The sequence below is a fragment of the Emydura macquarii genome, unplaced genomic scaffold, assembly GCF_026122565.2.
Source record: "Emydura macquarii macquarii isolate MOO-44397 ecotype Brisbane River unplaced genomic scaffold, CSIRO-AGI_Emac_v2 contig_2680, whole genome shotgun sequence".
NCBI classification, from domain to species: Eukaryota; Metazoa; Chordata; order Testudines; family Chelidae; genus Emydura; species Emydura macquarii.
The window spans coordinates 742,328-761,666 of record NW_027132817.1 but is presented as its reverse complement, the minus strand read 5'-3'; the positions used below and the strand labels follow the sequence as shown (position 1 = coordinate 761,666).

Here is a 19,339-nt window from a genome sequence, read left to right as displayed (position 1 = left end):
GTAAAGATCAAATAAAATGAACCTGACTGCGACCCCATTAAAAGAGTCACACACAGGTGAGCCCCAAAAATGTTATCTCAGCCAGAAATGCTAGTCACTGTATGTCTTGTAAAGATAATTCTATTTAGAGCACAGTTTAGAGATTATAAGAATTACACGGGAGTGGTGAGCAAAATAGGTTATCATGCTGAGCTTGTTTTGGTATTTTTTTGGTATTTCACTAAAAATGGAAGTTTGTTTTCTATTTAGCACAAACTAAAATTCACATTCCACAGTATGCAGTAAAATACAAAACTGCATTCAATTAAAAAAAAAATCACATCTGTAGCTACTTACTCCAGAAACAAAATTGCATTGACCAAGCAGTATGCTGGGAACAAACTGAAAAATCTGTATTGCTTTTGCCTGCACTGTACCTAATCTGTGATTGAGTAGAAAGGCAGATTGGTGAATAATGAGCAGACATATATCAGCATATGAATAAATGGATCACAAGTAAAATAAGGTACCTTCTTTAACTATTTATGCTAATGAGAATAAACATGTTAATTGGGTTTAATAAGTTTTAGTAATTAATAAAACAAATTATTTAAGAGAACTAATTTTGTGCATGTATAGGCATGCTGTGCATGTATTTAAGGTGCCAGAGGAAGGATAGCAAAAAGTCAACTTTTCCAGTCACAGTACATGTAAAACAAGTGCAGCATGGGGCAGTGGAAGTGCAACCACAACCAGAGAAGATGAGACCTGCCTGCAAACATGCTGTGTATCCCCTCTCTGAAAAGAAAAACCTTCCCTCAGTTTCCCATGCTGCTCCAACGACTGTCCAATTTTCCTCCAAAAATGCTTTTAGCCCTGTTCTGGTGGGGACCAGTTTTAGAGGTGACAGGATAGTTTGTGCCCATTCAGGGCTAAATTGTGTTTTTTCAGTACGACGGGATAGGAATGCCCTGCCAACCAAGTGCTCCTGGTGAGACATTTTGCCTCAGGTTGGCACTGCACTCTTGAGAGTTCTGAAGGGACGCAAGCCAGAGTGGCCTTTGCTTCATATTTTGAAGAACCCCATATGTGTCAACCCTGTGGTACAGCCATGGGTCACTCTTCGGTCCTCCACTCTCCTCTTTGGGGTGGCCTGTCCCTCTGTAGGCATTAACTTCAAGTAGACTTTGGTGGTGGCCATTTCTGCACAGAGGTACATTAAGAAGGAGAGGCTTTTGACATCTTTTCACCCTAACCTGTGCATCTGTACAGGGCTTCTTGTAGCTGGCAACCAAGGCACAATTGTAAGGGTGTATTTGGGTAATATAGAAAATTGTCTACAAAGGAACTGGACTGAGATCACCAACTCACATCACACTGCACTGCCACAGGATGGTAAGGCTTGAGGTGTATTTGAAATAGTGATGGGAAGTCTCAAATCTCATTTCCAAAGCCCTGAACTATTCGCTTCCACTACCACTGTACAGAACTCTTCATATCCTAAACGGATTTACTCCCTTCCCAGACCCAGTCATTATTGCAAGCAGGATGCTTAATTCCACAAAAATAAGACATTTCTGTAGCTAAAACACAGAGTAATTATAAAGGGACTTACATATCTGGTTTCCCGGCCAGCTGCTCTCTGCAGTGTTGTAGACATCTGTACACAAGATACATTGATATAACACACAACCAACAGTAATCGGACAATTCCACGAACTTTCATCTTTGTAGTAAGATATTAATTGCTAAAATTCTAAGAAACCATCATTCTGCAACCATTATGAAAGGTTCATCAGATTGGTGAGATGTGATTCATTAAAGTTTTGCTCTCAGTGTTGAGTAATTATTTTACTTATTAATTGTCATAAAGATGTGACCCCATGATGTGACCTCATGATGTTATAGTTGCCCTTGGTATCATGACCACATAATCGCTGAGAATTCTCAGAATAAACCTGTTAATGGACAGAAGGGGAAATATCCAATCCCCAAACAGTATTTCATTTTTATTTGCCTGGGAAATATATTGGAATTATCTTCTATTTTGTGCTATTGTCTTGCTAGAACTCTTCTTTCACCTGATTCTCTTCTGCTGTCTCTCTAGCCCATGACATTCCTAAGACACTTAGACTAAGATATCCATTGTATCTCTCCTTCTCCCACTCCCTCGATTTCCCTTATCATTCCTCTTTACTCTGGTTTCTTCCCTTCTGGATCGAATTTTCCACTGTCTTGCACCTGGTGTAATTATATACACCTGTACAAAGTGGGTATAAATAGCTATCACATCAGAAATCTCACTCCCACCTGTAGTAGCATTTGACATCCACTTTACTCGGTGTTAATAACTACACCAGGTACAGTTAGTGAAGAATCAGGCTACAGACATGTTCAAGTATCCCCTGTATCAAAAAAAAAAGCAAAAAAAAAATCTTTCCTCAATCCCACCTGCTTCTCTAACTACTGTCCTATCTTCCTCCTCCTCTTTCTCTCATGAGGCCTATGACTTGCTTCACCATTGCCCTGCAACTCATGAAATCACTTACACCAGTGAAAAGTCAATACAGAGTGGGTGTAGAATACTCCCATTCCAGTATGGTAGTGTGTTACCCCCACTTTACACTAGTGTAAATGACCAGACAACATGCAGAGCAACAGCGAGTATTGTCTATTCATACCACACCTATTGGCTTCAACGGGCTTTGGATCAGTCCCACTGCCAAGATGTCCTCTTATCCATCCTCCAGTCTGGTTTTGCTCTCTCCACTCCATCAAAATTGCCTTGACCAAGGCCACTACTAGTATGCAGCATTGTTGCAGCCATGTTGGTCCCAGGATATTAGAGAGACAAGGAGGATGAGGTAATATATTTTATTTGACCAGTTTCTGCTGGTGAGAGAGACAAGCTTTTGTGCTCCACAGAGTTCTCTTTCAGATCTTGGAAAGATATTGAGAGTATCACAGCTAAATAAAAGATCAAACTGATAGTTTAGCATAAGTAGTTAGCACATATTCTAAAGGATTATTCAAGGAGAAGTGGCCTGTTAACACCCCTGCAGTCATAGGACAAAAAGAGGGGTTAGAGGGTTACAGATTGTTGTAATAAGCCAATAAATTCCATCCCCTTTGCCAGGTACACTGCTACATCAAAGGGACAGGAATAGATGGAGCAGCTGTGACTGCCTAAGGAGGCTCCAGCAGCCCTACAGAAGGGATACCTGTGCTGCCAACTTCTCTTCCCCCTCTCCCCCCAAATACAAATAATCTGGTGCAATTGGACCTAAAGGTTCAGTGTCTCTTATTCACCTCCCCTCTGAACTAAACAGTCACTGTCTTTACGGCTTCTCCTAAAATATAAGTCTGTCTATGCCTCTAATTTTTCCTCATTGCCCATCTGTGAGCCCTCGCTATATTATCTGGGCTGAGGGAGTGTAGAAAGCTTGCTGGGGCTCGGCAGTAAGGGGCCGGAGGAGTGAGTTATGCAGCACCTACGGCTGGGTTCAGTAACCAGCCTGTTGGCCATTCACTCAGACGTCCTCCTCTGTGGAAGGCCAGGTATCCAAGGATTCTTCCCTGACCTCTGGACCTTCAAAAGACAAATTCCTTTTCTTCAGACACTGCAACTATTTCTGCCTCCAAGTAGACATGTCGCAGTGGAGAGGAAGTGGCTCAAGAGCTGTAGCTGCCCTATCCTCCATCGCCATCTGTTTTTATGGACACTAAGGGGAAGATCTGAATTGATCTTGCCTCTTTCAAGACGTTCTGTAGCTTTCTACAGGTTTTGTATCTATGGTATGTGGCCAAGTTTACCCACTTACTTTGCCTACATCTGAATCCATTGATGTGTGCAGGGAAGATGGAGAAGATTCACACCGGCGCTGAAAAATGGGATTAAAAAGAGCACAGACTTTGTTAATAAGAAGAGAAGAAGGAAAACAGAGAGAACGTTTTAATTCCACATTAGTGTTGTATTACCATGGGCAAGGGATCCTGTAAAACTTGATCAATGGCAGCACAGAGTTCTTCGGTTTGTTGCCTGAGCTTGGCAGGGGAGCACATCTGGAAAAGTAAAAGAAACAGCTGGATTAGTGTTAGCTTTGTGATTCCAAATGAAATGCTAGGGATTTATTTGTGATTACCTACTTCCAAATGTGTATCCAAAGAGGTGTCCTCAGTCCCTTTTTCTGTTTTAATTGGCTCTTCTAATGCCTAGAGATAAATAAAAATTGTTTAGATGTTAGATATACTGAAAAATATGTTTTTATTTTTAGCCAGAAAGTTTCCTTACTTGGTACTTCCCCATATCAGCCGGGAAAGAAGATAGCTCTGTACTAAGCTTAGTCAAATGAAAGTGATGATATCTTGAGACATTAAAGATGTTCTCCACAGACAGAGCACCAAATTCCTGTGATATTACTAGGCAGGGGGAGAACCTCCTGCAGAATGCGGTTGTCTTGAGCCTAATTATTCCTGGAGTTCAGAACAGTATCTTAGATGGCAATTTTCCCCCATGTAATTTAAACCCATTGTCTCCCTATTAAGGGTGTAATATGTTTACTTGCAGTATGTTATATAGCCATTAGATGTCTCTATGTGCTGTACAGCATTCAAGACAAAGTGTGGTCAACGACAAGAGAGAAAAGACTGGGATCAAATCTGTGTGGAAGCCTTTTGGTTTGTGTCTGTGGCTACTTTCTTTAATAAATGGCTCCTACTTAAGAAGTGCTGAGATTCCATATAACTTGAGAAAGGATGCAGCAAGTTTTTGGGTGGGGATTCTAAACAAAAAATTGTATAGATAAAAGAAAATCTTTGCTATACATTAATGAAAGAAAAAATTGCTAAAACCTCAGTGGCTGGAGTAGGTGATTTATTTATGGGTATCTGTTCAGATTTCCTTTTGATTTTTTTCCTCACTTCCTCTCACCACAATCCCTCCAAAGCAGAACACAAACCCAGTGTGCTTTGAGTACAGGTCAAACGTTCAAACCTTCGCAGTTGGTATCAACTTGAAATTAATGAAAGTGAATTTGCCCATCCCTAACTTTACCGGTAAGTGCAGAGTACCCACAAAAGCGAGGCTTTTAGAGGAGAATTCAGAAACTTATTCCTCTTTTCCTTACTTCTTCTAGGTTCTGACATACACTGTAGTTGCTGTTACCCTGCTCCTGCTTTGAAGTGACTTCCAAGCAGACTCCACGCTGAGATACCATAATGACCCTGCAATCCGCTGGAGGATGAGGCTAGACTACAGGGGTCGGATCCGTGGATCTTTTAAGAGATTGTGCTTTTTCAGTTTCCTTTTTATTATTTAATTTTTTTAAAGCTATGAAAAGAGCAAAATATATTTCTTTAAAATTAGTTACCCTGCCCGCTGCATGATCCCTGCTTATGTGGGGTTATGTGCGAACCGTGACATCTCAGCCATGTCCAGGCTCCCCATCACACGAGATGTTGTGGTTTGAAAATAAGCATGCGTTTAAGTAGTGAGGCACAGAATACCCCTCTTTGCCCAGCTATTGAGGACTTCCAACAGAAAATTGTAAAATTACTGGTCTTTTACCTTTGCAGCTGTTTCAATTGTTGTCTATTGCATAATACATCATTTAACAGTCACAATCAAAACAAAAGGTCTCCATCAATCTCAGGGATTTTTTTTTTAAACAGAACTTTCATGGAAAATTTTTAAATATTTGGGTTTTGTTCCAAGTCAAAATGAAAACAAATTCTGAGATCTCAAAACCCTTCACAAAATGGAATTTCTGCCCTCTGCCCAGTTCTAGTAACTGGTAATGCGTCTGGATATGTTAGAAAAACAACCTATTTTATTTAGATGCTTAAACCAAGTAAACCCTCTGAATGGAGACTCTGCTAAGCTTCTCAAAGAAATCTACCTCCATTAGGATACTAGAAAAAAGCTTTATAACATCAGATTGCTCCGAGTGGCTGAACTCACTCTGAGATGAGGAAACAATTACCTAAGCAGCATCTAACTAGTCTTTCCACAAGGTACTCAAAAGTACTCAAGTGGGCAATTTAAGACAACATATGAATAATCCCTTCGGAATGCTGTTATGGTGTGATATCCGCTTTGGGGAAATTTGCGCTGCTTGTTGCCCTTGTTGTACCTGGAGACATGGATAATTTAAATCTTTAAGGTCATTGATCTTTCCCAAGCATTACATCACTATTTAAAAAAAAAAGAACCACACACATTAATGAGTTTCACCACTTTTCAATTACTCTTATTTTCTCTCTCCAAAGCAGTGGAAGAGATAAGAGGAAACTGGTTATCCAGTGCCTGTACCCAAATTGATTCATTGTAATACATTAGTAGCATATCAAAATATAGCTTCATTCTTTTTTGATCAGTGCAATATTCTGAACTTTCACATGGTAAAAAAAAAAGCATGTAGGTTCTCTAAATTATTTGAAAAGTAAAGTTTTTTTTTTTTTAATTTAGACTGGCATTTCTCAGCCAGCCACTGGTGATGTCATATACTATTACTTTGCAGCATTATTGTTGCTATCCACTATATGGACAGAACAAGTCAAGCTTGTCATCCTGTTCTACTGGTTTAACAGTATGAAAAATAGCATTTCTACTTATGCACTTCATCTTTTGTTTAACCATTAGACAGAAGGAGAAATATTTCCAAAGTGAAGTGTAATAGAGAGAGTGTAAATATAGTTCTCTGTGCATTTGAGTGTGTAAATCAGATAATTACATGTCTAGCTGCTCATTTATCCTTCCAAACGTGAGAATTTTTTGTGGGTGCAAGCCTGCATCTCATTGAAGTCGGTGTTGACAGCATGGACGCCAAAAATTCCTGTGTTTGCTAAACCAGTATTAAAGCAGAAAGGAAACTGATGAACAATCTGATTTTGGGTCTGGATAATGGATTAGAAGAATCAAGGCTCATTACAGTATAGAATGTACAGGAATCACTTCACTCACTAGTGAAATTATCTATTTTTAAAGTGGTTTAGGGCCTATACTCTGTTCTGTACCAGCCACCCTCCATAACAATTTGCTTATCGTATGAATTTTCAGAATCCTATGTTGAGCAAAACAGGTGAAGGGTTTCTTTGGGTGGGGCAAAAGGGGAAGTATTATTTCATGTCTCTAGTACATTTTTCCTTATCAATATATTTCCAAAGCCTCAGCATGTACAAAAAGTCCCTTCCATATGAGGGAACTTCAGTTATTATCAGCTTCTCATATAATAATATAATTATAATATAATATAATTTCTTAAAGACCCCAAGAAATGACACTGAAGGGACCTGAATACCATGAAAGTTTGATACAGTTAAAACTCAAAAAGTCTTCAATAGCTTTTAAAAAGAAAGAGGGAGCTCCAGATCCTGCTTTGCAAAATTGCATATTGACAAGCTCAAGACAATACAGATGGGCTCTACCATCTTAACAACCACATGAACTGATAAACAATTTATTTTCCATTTTACGCCTGTAGATCGGTCTCCAGCTAAGAAGTAAATGTTTTTTCTTTGGGGTGAGCATGATTCTTTGATGCCAAATATTCATGTGTCAAATGTGTGATGATTAGGGTTTCCTGTATAATCATATGGGTCTAAATCCTCTTGAAATATTGTTTTAGAACCATATGATATTAATCAAATGATATTATTCAAATGGGGATGGCAAAGCATATCCCTGAATGGCTAAATCCAAATAATGTAAAGTTATTCTCAGTATTCCAAAGCCAAAACATGATACCATAGTCGTATGCTATTTATGAAAATCAGAATGAGAAGTCACAGAAACAAACAGCACAGGATAAATATTCCCTCTTGAGAGCTAGAGATCAGCTAAAGTAGGGCAGACTTTCTTGGCTTGTGACTCCAGAGTTACTGGAGGTTTTGCATTAATGAACTGTCCAATTTGGTTTCTATTTGAAAACCAAACAATCGTTGCTGAGTCTGAAGATGGTTTCATTTAAAGAATTATCTACTCAAGGCTCTATTTTAAAAATCTCTTTTATTCAGGGGAAAATAGAGTCCTAATAGAGCCTTAATAGAGTCCTGAGAGTAGCTTTAATGAAATGTCCATTATAGATAGTTTTGAGTCAGTTTACTCAGTATTCTTTGAAACAAAGCCCTTTATCATGATCCATTTTGAGTAAAAGGCACCTTTATGGCACATTTGATAAATGAAATCTCTAAATAATTAATACATTATGTTTGAAAAAGAAATAATCTGTCCCAAAACTGCAATTTTTGAATTAGAATCTAGCCTCATAATATTTAAATAATGGAATATAAGAATCAGGGTTTGAGGAGTAATTTAGAATACATAATAAGTGCAATCACAGTACATGGCCTAGCTTTTTGGATACTTGCTGAACAAAGGTAATATATTACTCAGTATTAATCAGGCCCAATCCTCCATCCCTTATCTATGCACAATGATTGAAGGATTGGCCCCATCATTAGTCCAACACTGATGGATGCTGTGATACAAGAAAAAATGAAATGCTTCAGTAATGAAAGAGATACCAGTGTGGGGTATATATTCAGCAAAGCACATAAGGAGTTAAAGACTCCTGTTGCAAATCAGATATTGAGAATTAATTGTGCCAAATATTATAACGTAGTAAGTTTATGAAGATGCAATCCTTTAACATGTCAAAATAAATGTTTTTACTGATATACATTGCTAGATTCACTTTGATGACTGCCATTAGCAGATTGATAGGTAGCTCACTAGAGTCACATTGTCACTGGAGCATGGTGGAGATAAAGAGATGGGCTAATTCCACTGGCCTACGTGGTCCACTGATTTCTGACTGTATAGGGGTTTGTGAAGAGCAGAAGGGAGGAGGCAATAGTGTAAACTAGTTTCCTGAAGGACTAAGGAAGTAAATTATGCTTGTGAAAGTAACTTTCAGTTGAGGGAGGAAAATGGCACATTTTATTTTGGCTCAGCCATGTAGAAGCACTCCCCAGTAGAGCTAACACCTTTGGATTACAGAGGTCCTGGTATGGAGTTTCAGCTTCCTATGCAATGTTCAACCCTTGAATGGAGTATTCCACTGGTTTGATACACCTTTGCTTGGACTGGCTTACAAATAGATAGCAACTTTACAGTTGGCAATAAGAGTAGGATTCTGTATGTTTGCACTGGTAAGGGAAGGAAAGCATATGATGTACAATGATGCATTGTCTACATGGAAAAAATTGAGTTGCCCTTACTGTCTAGATCACAAGGGGTCTTCCCTTTAGTTCACTTTGCAGAGCTTCTGCCTCTGGCCCAAGAGTATCCCAATTTAAATCAATCTCAGGGAGTGAAGAGCTCCATTAATTGACCAATTGGATGAAAAAACAATGAAAAAACCATCAGATGAAAAAATAATGAGCCTCTTATCTAACAATGGGAAAAAAGTTAAAGACCTCACTTCTACCAGCAGACTCGGAGGAGGAAAAAGGATTCAAATTATTATCTTTCTTGACCCTCAGATGTTAAAATGACAATGGTATATTGAGGATCCATAAAAGGAAGTTTAAAAAATATATGCTCCCAAACATTATGCATACAGAGAGAGAAAGCGTGATTAGAGATGGATTGATTGGACAAATAAAAGTTAGATACAGGGAGGGAAACATATTAGCAATAGAAACAAAATCACTGTCACCTTTTTTATCATGAAATATGGTACATCATATGAATTGTGACTCAACCATAGACTTCAAGGCTCTGGGCAAGCACATTTCTCTTGACCTCTCGAATAGTTAGATATTTCTGCTTCAAAAGTGAAACAAGGATTGTCTTATTTTTCTGTAGTGGCATACTTCTACAAAAAAACTTCAAAAACAGACTTCATCGAGAAACTGCAGAGCTGGAACTCATATGCAAACTTGACACAATCAAACTGGGTCTGAGTAGAGACTTGGAATGGTTATCTCATTACAAGAAGTAATTGTCACTGTTCACACATTCTCACCTTCTAATCAATGGTTGTGAATAGGCCTCATCTACCCAAAGTGAATGGACTTTGCTAACGCCTACCCTCCTCATTGTTATTCCTTACCCTTGGATGTATATATATACTCCCCATCTGATTTCTATTTCTTGCATCTGATGAAGTGGGTTGCAGCCCACAAAAGCTTATGCCTGCAGAAATTAAATTAGTTAGTTTTTAAAGTGCTACAGGACTCTTGTTGTTTTTACTGTATACAGACTAACAAGGCTACCCCTCTAAGAAAATCTTTGTTTCACCTCTTATGCAGTGATATCAATTTATAAGCAGATGATACATGCTCAGCCTGTGTTCAGTAGTGACTATCATGACAAATGAATGTCTGTGTTGGATATTGCAGAACAGCATTTCTTGGTGCAATAAATGTAGCTCTAAGGGTAGGTCTATAATTCAAGCTGGAAGTGCAATTTCCAGCTCAAGAAGAGATACTCACTCTAGCTCTGATCAAACTAGTGTGCTAAAAATAGAAGTGTAGCCACAATAGTGCAGCTAACTGCCCGGATATGTATCTAGTGTCCCAGACGGGCTTGTCCTTGGGGCAACTACCCCCCACCACCACCACCTTGTGCACAACCACAGAAGCACTCTCTTTTTAGCGTGCTAGCACAAGCACAGCTAGGTCGACTATGTCTGAAAACCACACCTCCAGCTCAATGGGTAGACATACCTTAAGACTTTTCACCTAAACTGCCCTTATCTTGCCAAGAATTATATGCTAAGAAAAAGTGATTTGCATCACCAAACCTTGTTCTCTTGCACCTCTCTTTACAAAAACATTAGGTTCAAAAATTGAAATGATAGCTGGGAAAAAATTATTGGCAATAGCAATAACTGTGGGCTAGACTGTGACTTGAACTACATACCTACACAGAAATAATAATCCCCCTCTCCTTACACATTGTGCAGGCTACCAGGACTGAGTGCCCTGGGGTTAATAGGTGCTGTGTGTCTACTTACTCCCTCTTGGACCTGATAGGTGGAGAATGTGCATCAACCAACCCAGCTGAGCAGGATGTTATAATTAGCTGCTGGTATAGGCCAGGAGGAAATTACTCTTCCTCCCCACCCCAAAATAAAAGAGAAGCAGGGAGGGAGCTGTACCTTGAGTCATAATACTTCCCATGCCTATTTGTGGTACAGTTTAGGCAGTTAAAGGCATAAGCTAGTACATTATAGGCTAAATTATCTAATCACGAGACCCAAATCCTGCCTTAGAAAATCTAATTTCTACTGACATTACATGACTTTGTTTTCTTCTCCCTCTCAGAATGTACCAATATTTTCATTAGAAAGGGTGATTATCAAGGGTTTCTCTCCAAATGCTGGTGTCATTTCAGACAGTACCTTCATTTTCTGATGGCCCTCTCATCAGTTTCTACAACCTCAATGTAATGTATTGGGAATAAGGTGCATAGAACTAGAAAAAGGTAGAAATTACCACATTCCATTCCTAAAATGGAATCATCCTTGATTTGTTATACATGAAATCAATGTTCAGGAAAAAGTTGGGCACACAAGACTTAAATAACAATCAATAAAAAACTTCAATCAAGCATTAAAAATTTTTTTAAATAAATATATTACATTGTTTGAAGAAAAAAATCAAGTTTGTATCTGTTAACAGTGGTGTGACTTTCAAATATGCCAATTATTATCTGCTGGGCTACATTAATAATACTTGAGCAGGGGTAAAATTCTAAAAAGCACCTATGGGTACATCTCCACTGCCTAGTAAGCCCAGGCTCAGACTCAGATTTTAACCCAAATCCTGCTTCCATCCACACACAAATCAATCTGACAAATCAATCAGCAAAAAGGCAGGACCCAAGTCCTAGGACCTTACTAGAAGGTGTGGGTCAGAGTCCAATACCCATTGTGACTTGGGTCCAAGCCCTGCCATTTTGCAGTGTGGATGCAGTTCAAGTCTCAGACCTCGGTCAGAAGGTCTGCACAGTGCAGTATGAACACATTAACATAGATGTGAGATCTTTACAATTTACAAGGTGGATGCTCAAGTGCAGTTTTGGAGACACTGAGTCCCACATATTCAGGTTTACAATGCAATGTAACCATGCCCTAAGTGACATATGACCCTAAAACCTATTTTAAAAAGTGACTTGGGCACTTATGATCTCAAGTCTTATTGAAAGTTAATGGGGCTTAGACGCCTACGAGCCAATTTTTCAAAGGTATTTAGGTGCCTGAGGATGGGATTTACAAAAATGTCAAAGCAGGTTAGGTGTTAACTCCCACTGAAATCAATGGAAGTCTTTCTATTGACTTTAATACAATACAAAACTGATGCTGGACAAAATTTTCAATGACAGTCAATGGTTCTTAGGCTTCTAAATCACAGGTGTTTTGAAAATTTAATCTTTCATTCAAAATTAAAGTTTTCATGTGCATCATTGTATTCAGTGGTTGCTTTGTATGAGTAAAAACTGCACAATTTGGCCTTCTTTGTGTAATCAAAATTTAGCACCAGACATTTGTCACGGTCCCAGAACTGTGAAAACCTGGCCCTTTGAAGTTTGCAAAGAACATTTTAGACACTGTGATGTAAACTGCAGTTCCCATGAGAAAAAATATTTTCCACAGGGAATTTTTGTAGAAATTCAGAATAATGAAGTCTCACATATTTTATAAGAAACTACTGGCCTTGAAGAAGAGTAGCATGTAAAATCCTGAGTAGTCAGCCCACAGAGTTTATGTTTTGAAATATTCCCAACATAAATGTCAGGCAAATCTTAATTATGAAATGTTCTTAAGTGGAACATCCTTGGGTACATAAGGCAATTTCCATGCTCTTGAGCAAACACTAACCTTCTGCTCCATAAGCAAGGTGTTTGTAGGGATTGCTGCAAAAGCCTTGTAGCTTGTCTTGATCTTGTATTGCTAGAAGGGATAAGCCAGAAAAGCAGGAATGGGAAAAAAAGTATGATAGAATTAAAGATAATTCTACCAATCTCTGACAAATTATCAATAATAAAGTGATTACATTTGGTTTGAAAACGTTTTTTCTTATAGAAGAACTACATAGTTTTTACTCCAGGGTGCTAATTTCATGTTTTTATAAGTATTTTTAAAAATTACCATGAATATTTTATATATAAGACATTAAGTAGAGCTGGGGAACTGTTAGCAGCACACAATTTCTTCACTTATCTTGGAAAAGTATCTATAAAGAAAGGTTTGTTTTCTTTTTTAAAACTTTTTTTTTAAATAACTCAGTGAAAGGACTGTGCAAACATATTCCTGTCTATCTATTTCTCATGAACTGTCCCCTACAACTGTGGTCTGCTTCTGGACCATTGAAGCTAGTGGAAGTTTTGTCATTGATTTTAATGAGGCAGACTCAGGCCCTATTGCCTCGATACTATTTGCGCTCTGTGGATTGGTAAACTAACCTGTGGTATTGTTTTGATCCCTGTCTAGGCAACTCCAAACCCAAGAAGATCTTTCAAGACATCTCTGTGGACCCTTCCATTGTATATAGCTGTGCGATATTCAGAGTTTTACCAACCTCAAGCATCCAAAAAATCATAAATCAGGTCCCTAAAAATCATGAGTTTTTTAAAAAAATACATTTTAGATTCTTTTTATTTGCCTTCTAGTTTATGAGCCTTTAGGGTTCATACTTTCGAGATTTTCTCCGCAACTCTGAGAGTTTGAAACTTACTTTAAAAAAAAAAAGAATGCTTAAATGCTCATAAAATTGCATGATTTAAAGGGCTAGAACTTTTAGTGAAATACCATATTGTGAGGGATGGCACCACTGTTCACATAATTATTTGCATGCCTGACTAGATACTTAAATGTTTATTTGTGACATTTTTCCTTTTCACAAATATTCTGATGAACAAAATTTCATTCGCATGAATCGTCATGAAAAAAGTAAGTAAAAAGTGGTCACAAATACCACCAAAGTGAATGGTCAGTTTTCATGTAAACAAATGTTAATGAATACTTTTTTTGCAGTGTTCATCCAGTTCTAGAAATGAAGCAACAAAAATATCAACTTTGCTTTTTCACTGTGTTGTATCAGAGGCAAGTCAATTCTTACATTGAAGATTGGGTAACAAGTTATACTTTTGGGTTCTTCAGTTAATACATTTTCCTGCTGTGATGTTGGCCTCCATGGGAACCATGCTCAGACAGCTTAAACAGGGCAAAACTGCAAAGAATGGGGCAGGCAGACCCCCAGTACTGATAGTTTTTCTTCCATAAGAAGCTGGGACATGCAGCTTGCAGAGTTCCTCAACCCTTTCTAGCACAGTGTCATACCCCCAACATGATACTGGTGTAGGAGGGAGTAATCAGAGCTCCTAAATACACCTCAAGGGCCTCACAATCTTGATATGGCATTAGCCACCTTTTTTTTTTTTTTTTTTTTTTTTTTGGTATGAATCATGTTCATACTGAATTCCTTGCAGGGCCAAGACATTGACGTATGCTTTGACAAAGGTTAGTAATTCAGTCAACACTCTGAATCACTTTAGTGATTCCGGGGTCTGGCCTATGTGTTGATTTAGCATAGACATTCATGTCCTCCAAACTGCAGTCACTCTGACATTTAGGCATGAAGTCTGTGAGGTGTTGTGCCTCAGTTTCCCTTTTCTACACAGCAGATTAGATTTGTAATGGCTTTTCTGCTATGAAAAGTTCTAGGGTTGATCATAGACATTAGCTGTAAAATTTTAACATCATCAGGCTTTTTACCACAAAGTGAGCTCTCACTCAACAAATCTGCATAACCGTAAGGATTTTTATCACATAGTGAGTGTGTTCTCATGTACCATTTCCAGCATGTTTCAAGATTTTTCTCATAAGTCAAACACAAAGTACATTTTTACAGATTTTGACATTAACATTGCATTCATTCCAAGATTTATTAGCATCCATAGCAACATTGGACCTATCACAAGCATGCTTACACAAGTGTGTTTGTCACTATGATTAGTTTGCTTATTGCCCTTCTCGAATTTTTGCACACCATGAGTCAGCTTCTTTTTCACCTGGGTGTTTCCCTTTGCATAATCTTTTAGTTTAATTACATCCCTGGAGTTCTGGTGTGTTAACATTGAGTGAGGTAAGACTGTAAGGATATTCTGCTTTCAAGGGTTTACTTGCTTTTCTCCTTTCTGTCATGCAGGTCATTAGCATCAAAACAGGACACTAGCTTTGAAACACCAATTCCAAGGTGGGACCCCTCTTCATCTCAAGGTTAGAAGATTCATATACATTTGAAATACTCTGGCCAATCAGAGCTGGCACGCCTCTTTCATCAGATAAATTATTGCTTTCTACAGATTGCGATTTACTCTGAGCTAACTCAGTCAAACCACTTTTACATCCTTCAATTGTAGCAAATTGCTTGCAAAAGCTACCAGGAGGTTTTATTCTGCCAGAAGTTTCCCTAAGGAACAATCTCGATATCTTGCGCCACAGAAACATTGCTCTGCTGAGTTACCACAATAAACTCTTTCTGAGTTTCACTGAAATCCAGAAATATTTCTGGCACATTTGGAGGCTTTATATACAGTCCCCCTTTCAGATAAGCTGCTAGATGCCATAGTCAGAGGATTAGAGACATTCCCATCACCTCTTCAGTTTGTCTTTCTGACAACATGCAAGCTATCAGGCTGAACACATACAGGCTTCAGATGTCATTTTCTCATTGTCACAAATTTCTACACTGGTAGTGGGTAACATTGTCAAATCTCCTTCATGCTTTCCTTGTGCCTTAGTCATGATATTAACCTGTTTAGACAAAGTTGTTATATCCATACCCAGAAACACATCAATGACTGGCAAACTAGAAGTCTCAGGATTATCTGGACCCTGGTGTCCAGTTATGACACTAACTGGATGCAACCTCATTATAATGTCACTACCCTTATTCAGAAACACATCAGCAAGAAGCAAACTAGAAGTATCAAAATCATCTGGATTCTGGAGTCCAGTTATGACACTAACCGTATTAAACCGTGTCATAATGTCATCACCATCAAGAGATATAGGCTTAGGAACACTTCCTTCCTGGGTTTTAGTTGAATCCAGTATCACCCCTCGTACAACTCACAAATTCTCAACCAACATAGGCAGAAAGACACTCCCTGTTTGTTTACAAACTCCTTTACTGTCAACAGCTAGGCAGTTTTTCCTAACAGACAATGGGGAGGAAGGACAGCTTCCTTAACAGGCAAATTGCCTCTCCCAACAGATAGACAATTACAGACAGACTCTCCTTTTCACAGTACACTTGGCTGTTTACAGACAAACAACTGGAGATCAAGGTAGCTCCCTCCACGTGCAAGTCATTACCCCTTAACAGATATAGCTTAGTCACTGCCTACACTAGAAAGTTTTGTCAACGCAAGATACAGCGATGATCAAAAGTGTCCACACTTGGTGCTCTAGCATCGACATTGAGAGCAGTGTACTGTGGGAAGCTATCCCACTGTGCAACTGGCCACCTTGTATTTCTAGAGTTGTGGAAAGGCAGAGAGGATCACAGTGCATCATGGGTGCAGGCTTAACATCCCATGCTGCATTGATTTCTGTCTTGTCATTCCGTGGGTTTCCAACTGCATTTCATGGCATTTTTCAATGGCTCCAACAGAGTTTCTTGAGCATTGGCCATCTTTGGCTGAAAGGCTGGATTCTGCACAGCTCTCCACAGTTGCTGTCATGTTCTGAAAACATCACAGATGGTTATGCAGTATATCATGAGCTCCCAATCAGAACAAGAATCTGATCTGTGTGTTCCTTGCAAACACACACCACCCGATTACTGTTTGCATTCACGGAGCATTTGCACACGGTGCACCATCTCTTTTGGGCACGCAAAATAAGCACTGATTGGTGGGATCTCATCATTATTCAGGTCTGGGATGACAAGCTGTGGCTGCAGAACTTTTGAATGCGCAAAACCACCTTCATGGAACTCTGTGTGAAACTCGCCCCTGCCCTATGATGCAAGGACACCACAATGAGCGCTGCCCTCTCGGTGACAAATTGCGTGGCGACTGCTGTGTGGAAGCTGGCAACACCAGACTGCTACCGATCTGTCACTAATTGGTTTGGAGTCGTGAAGTCCACCGTTGGCGCTGTGTTATCACAAATGTGCAGGGCCATTAATCGCATTCTGCTGTGAAGGACTGTGAGTCTAGGGAATAGTGGATGGCTTCACAGCAATGGGATTCCCTAACTGTGGCGGGGCAATAAATGGCACGCATATCCAATTGGCCCATCTTGCAATGGAGTACATCAAGAGAAAAGGGTACTTCTCTGTGGTACTGCAGGAGTTTGTGGATCACCACGGGCGTATCACTGACATCAATGCAGGGTGGTCAGAGAAGGTACATGACACATGCATCTTCAGGAGCACTGGTCTGTACAGAAAGCTGGAAGCAGGCACTTTCTTTCCAGACCAAAAGATTTCTATGGGGGATGTTGAAATGCCCATTGTGATCCTGGGAGACCCAACCTACCCCTTAATGCCATGGCTCATGAAGCCTTATACAGGCAACCCGGACAGCAACAAGGAGTGCTTCAGTATCAGGCTGAGCAGGAGCCAAATGACAGTTGAATGTGCATTTGGCAGATTAAAGGCTTGTTGGCGATGCCTTTACGGCAGGTTAGATCTAAATGAAGACAAATATTTCAATGGGTATAGCCGCCTGCTATGTACTCCATAATATATGTGAATGTAAGAGTGAAAAGCTTCCCACAGAGTGGAACACAGAGGTGGATCACCTTGCATCTGAATATGAGCAACCAGACGTCAGGGCTATAAGAGGGGAACAATGGAGGGGTGGGGAGGGAAAGCGGGGGGCCATTCAAATCAGGAAGGCCTTGAGGGACTGTTTTTGACAATGAGCACCAGTAAGGTGTCTGTGTAAACAGCACTGTGCCACACTATGACTGCTATGACTATACAGCTTGAGCTGTGCATCAATGACAGGTGCAACCACCATTTGCAACACACAAATAAAGAGTTCTTTTCACTCAGCATGTCTTTATTAAATAAAAGCAATTCATTACACACACAAAACACGATGCTGGAGGGGAGAAAGCAGTGAGGGTCAGTGAGATAGCTGGTTGTATGTCCAACTATCGCTCTCGTAGCTGTCTGAAGGGGTGGACTGAAGGGGGTACCAAGACAGTCCAGAAGTTTCATAGGAATGTGTGGGGAGTGAGTTTGGGGAGGGTATGGAAAGCAGTTCTGTATTGGCTGCAAGGAGGGACGAGCAAGTACGGACCCTATCTGCACTGTAATGATTGTCTTTAGCAGCTTTGTTTGCTCCTCTATGGCTTTGATCATGTGCTCGTGACCTGCTAGTACTCGATCATGTTTTTCCTTTCTCTTCTGTCTATCAATTTTCTGACTTTCGGACACAGCGTGCCTCTATGCCCTTTTTTTCTCTTTTTCCAGCCTCAGAGGCCTGGAGGAGTTCTTGGAACATCTTCTCTTTGCTTCTCCAAAGTCATTTTCTTATCAACCGCAGGCATTCCACAGGTGTGGGATGTTTTGGTGTCAAGGGCACACCTGTAGAAGCACAATAAACAATGAACAGATGCATTATTTTGACTGAAATAACAGCATTGATGCATTATGTTACAATACACCTCTTTCGCACTGGCCCCTAGCAAACTCAGAGCTCGACAATCAACCAGGACACAGTGAGCTGTGTCCGGGGAGGTGGGGTGTGGGGTCCTGAAGCTGGGAAAAAGGTGGAAGCCTGTTTCAGGTATTAATGCAAGTGGACAGGGACAAATTTTCAAATTGTGCCAACATTCTCAATAGGTGGGGGCTATAGAAGCTGATATCTCACTCCTGAGAATAAGCAGGGATGCTGGAGTTCATCTCCTCCGTGCAAGCTGCACAAGTTATTGCCATTTGGTGTTGGAAAGTGTCCTACAATGGGGGAAGAAACAAAGCCGCTTTCCAAAGGAATCTCAGGCAGAGCATTGCCGAGTAGCTACAGGAAAGTTTCCTAGAGATCTCTTTGGAGGACTCCTGTAAAATCTTAGCATATATTAACACACTTCTCCAATGCACTGGGTAGCTGAACAGTGGAATGGGAAGCACATGCAAACACAGCTAGTTGTGTGCATCTCTATCCCTTTAATCACCTCTATCATTTATCAAAGCAAAAGACAGACATACCACCTATAAACAAGCAGCATCAGCTCCAAAAAAACACTTACCAGAGCTCCTCTCTCCTGCATCCTGTATGCCAGAGCTGTAGGGCTGTGACCTTCTGGGGTCAGGAAGAGAGGCTGACTCCCCACATCACTAAATGACCCATTCCCCAGCTCCGCATCATCCAACTTTACCCCATCATCCAAAA

General features: G+C 39.8%; 1 protein-coding gene across 7 annotated transcripts in view; it reads right to left on the bottom strand.

The window, feature by feature from the left end:
- MLIP (muscular LMNA interacting protein) overlaps positions 1-19,339 on the bottom strand; it is a 141,523-nt gene that overhangs the window by 47,875 nt on the left and 74,309 nt on the right. For 5 of the 7 annotated variants that reach the window (XM_067565471.1, XM_067565473.1, XM_067565474.1 and 2 more), the window contains 5 exons: positions 12,807-12,878; positions 4,126-4,191; positions 3,958-4,041; positions 3,801-3,860; positions 1,595-1,639 (listed from right to left, as the gene is read on the bottom strand). In XM_067565471.1, coding sequence (XP_067421572.1) covers positions 1,595-1,639; positions 3,801-3,860; positions 3,958-4,041; positions 4,126-4,191; positions 12,807-12,878 — 327 coding nt within the window. The remainder of the gene's footprint in view (positions 1-1,594; positions 1,640-3,800; positions 3,861-3,957; positions 4,042-4,125; positions 4,192-12,806; positions 12,879-19,339) is intronic. The other 2 variants (XM_067565472.1, XM_067565477.1) reach the window with 1 other exon arrangement.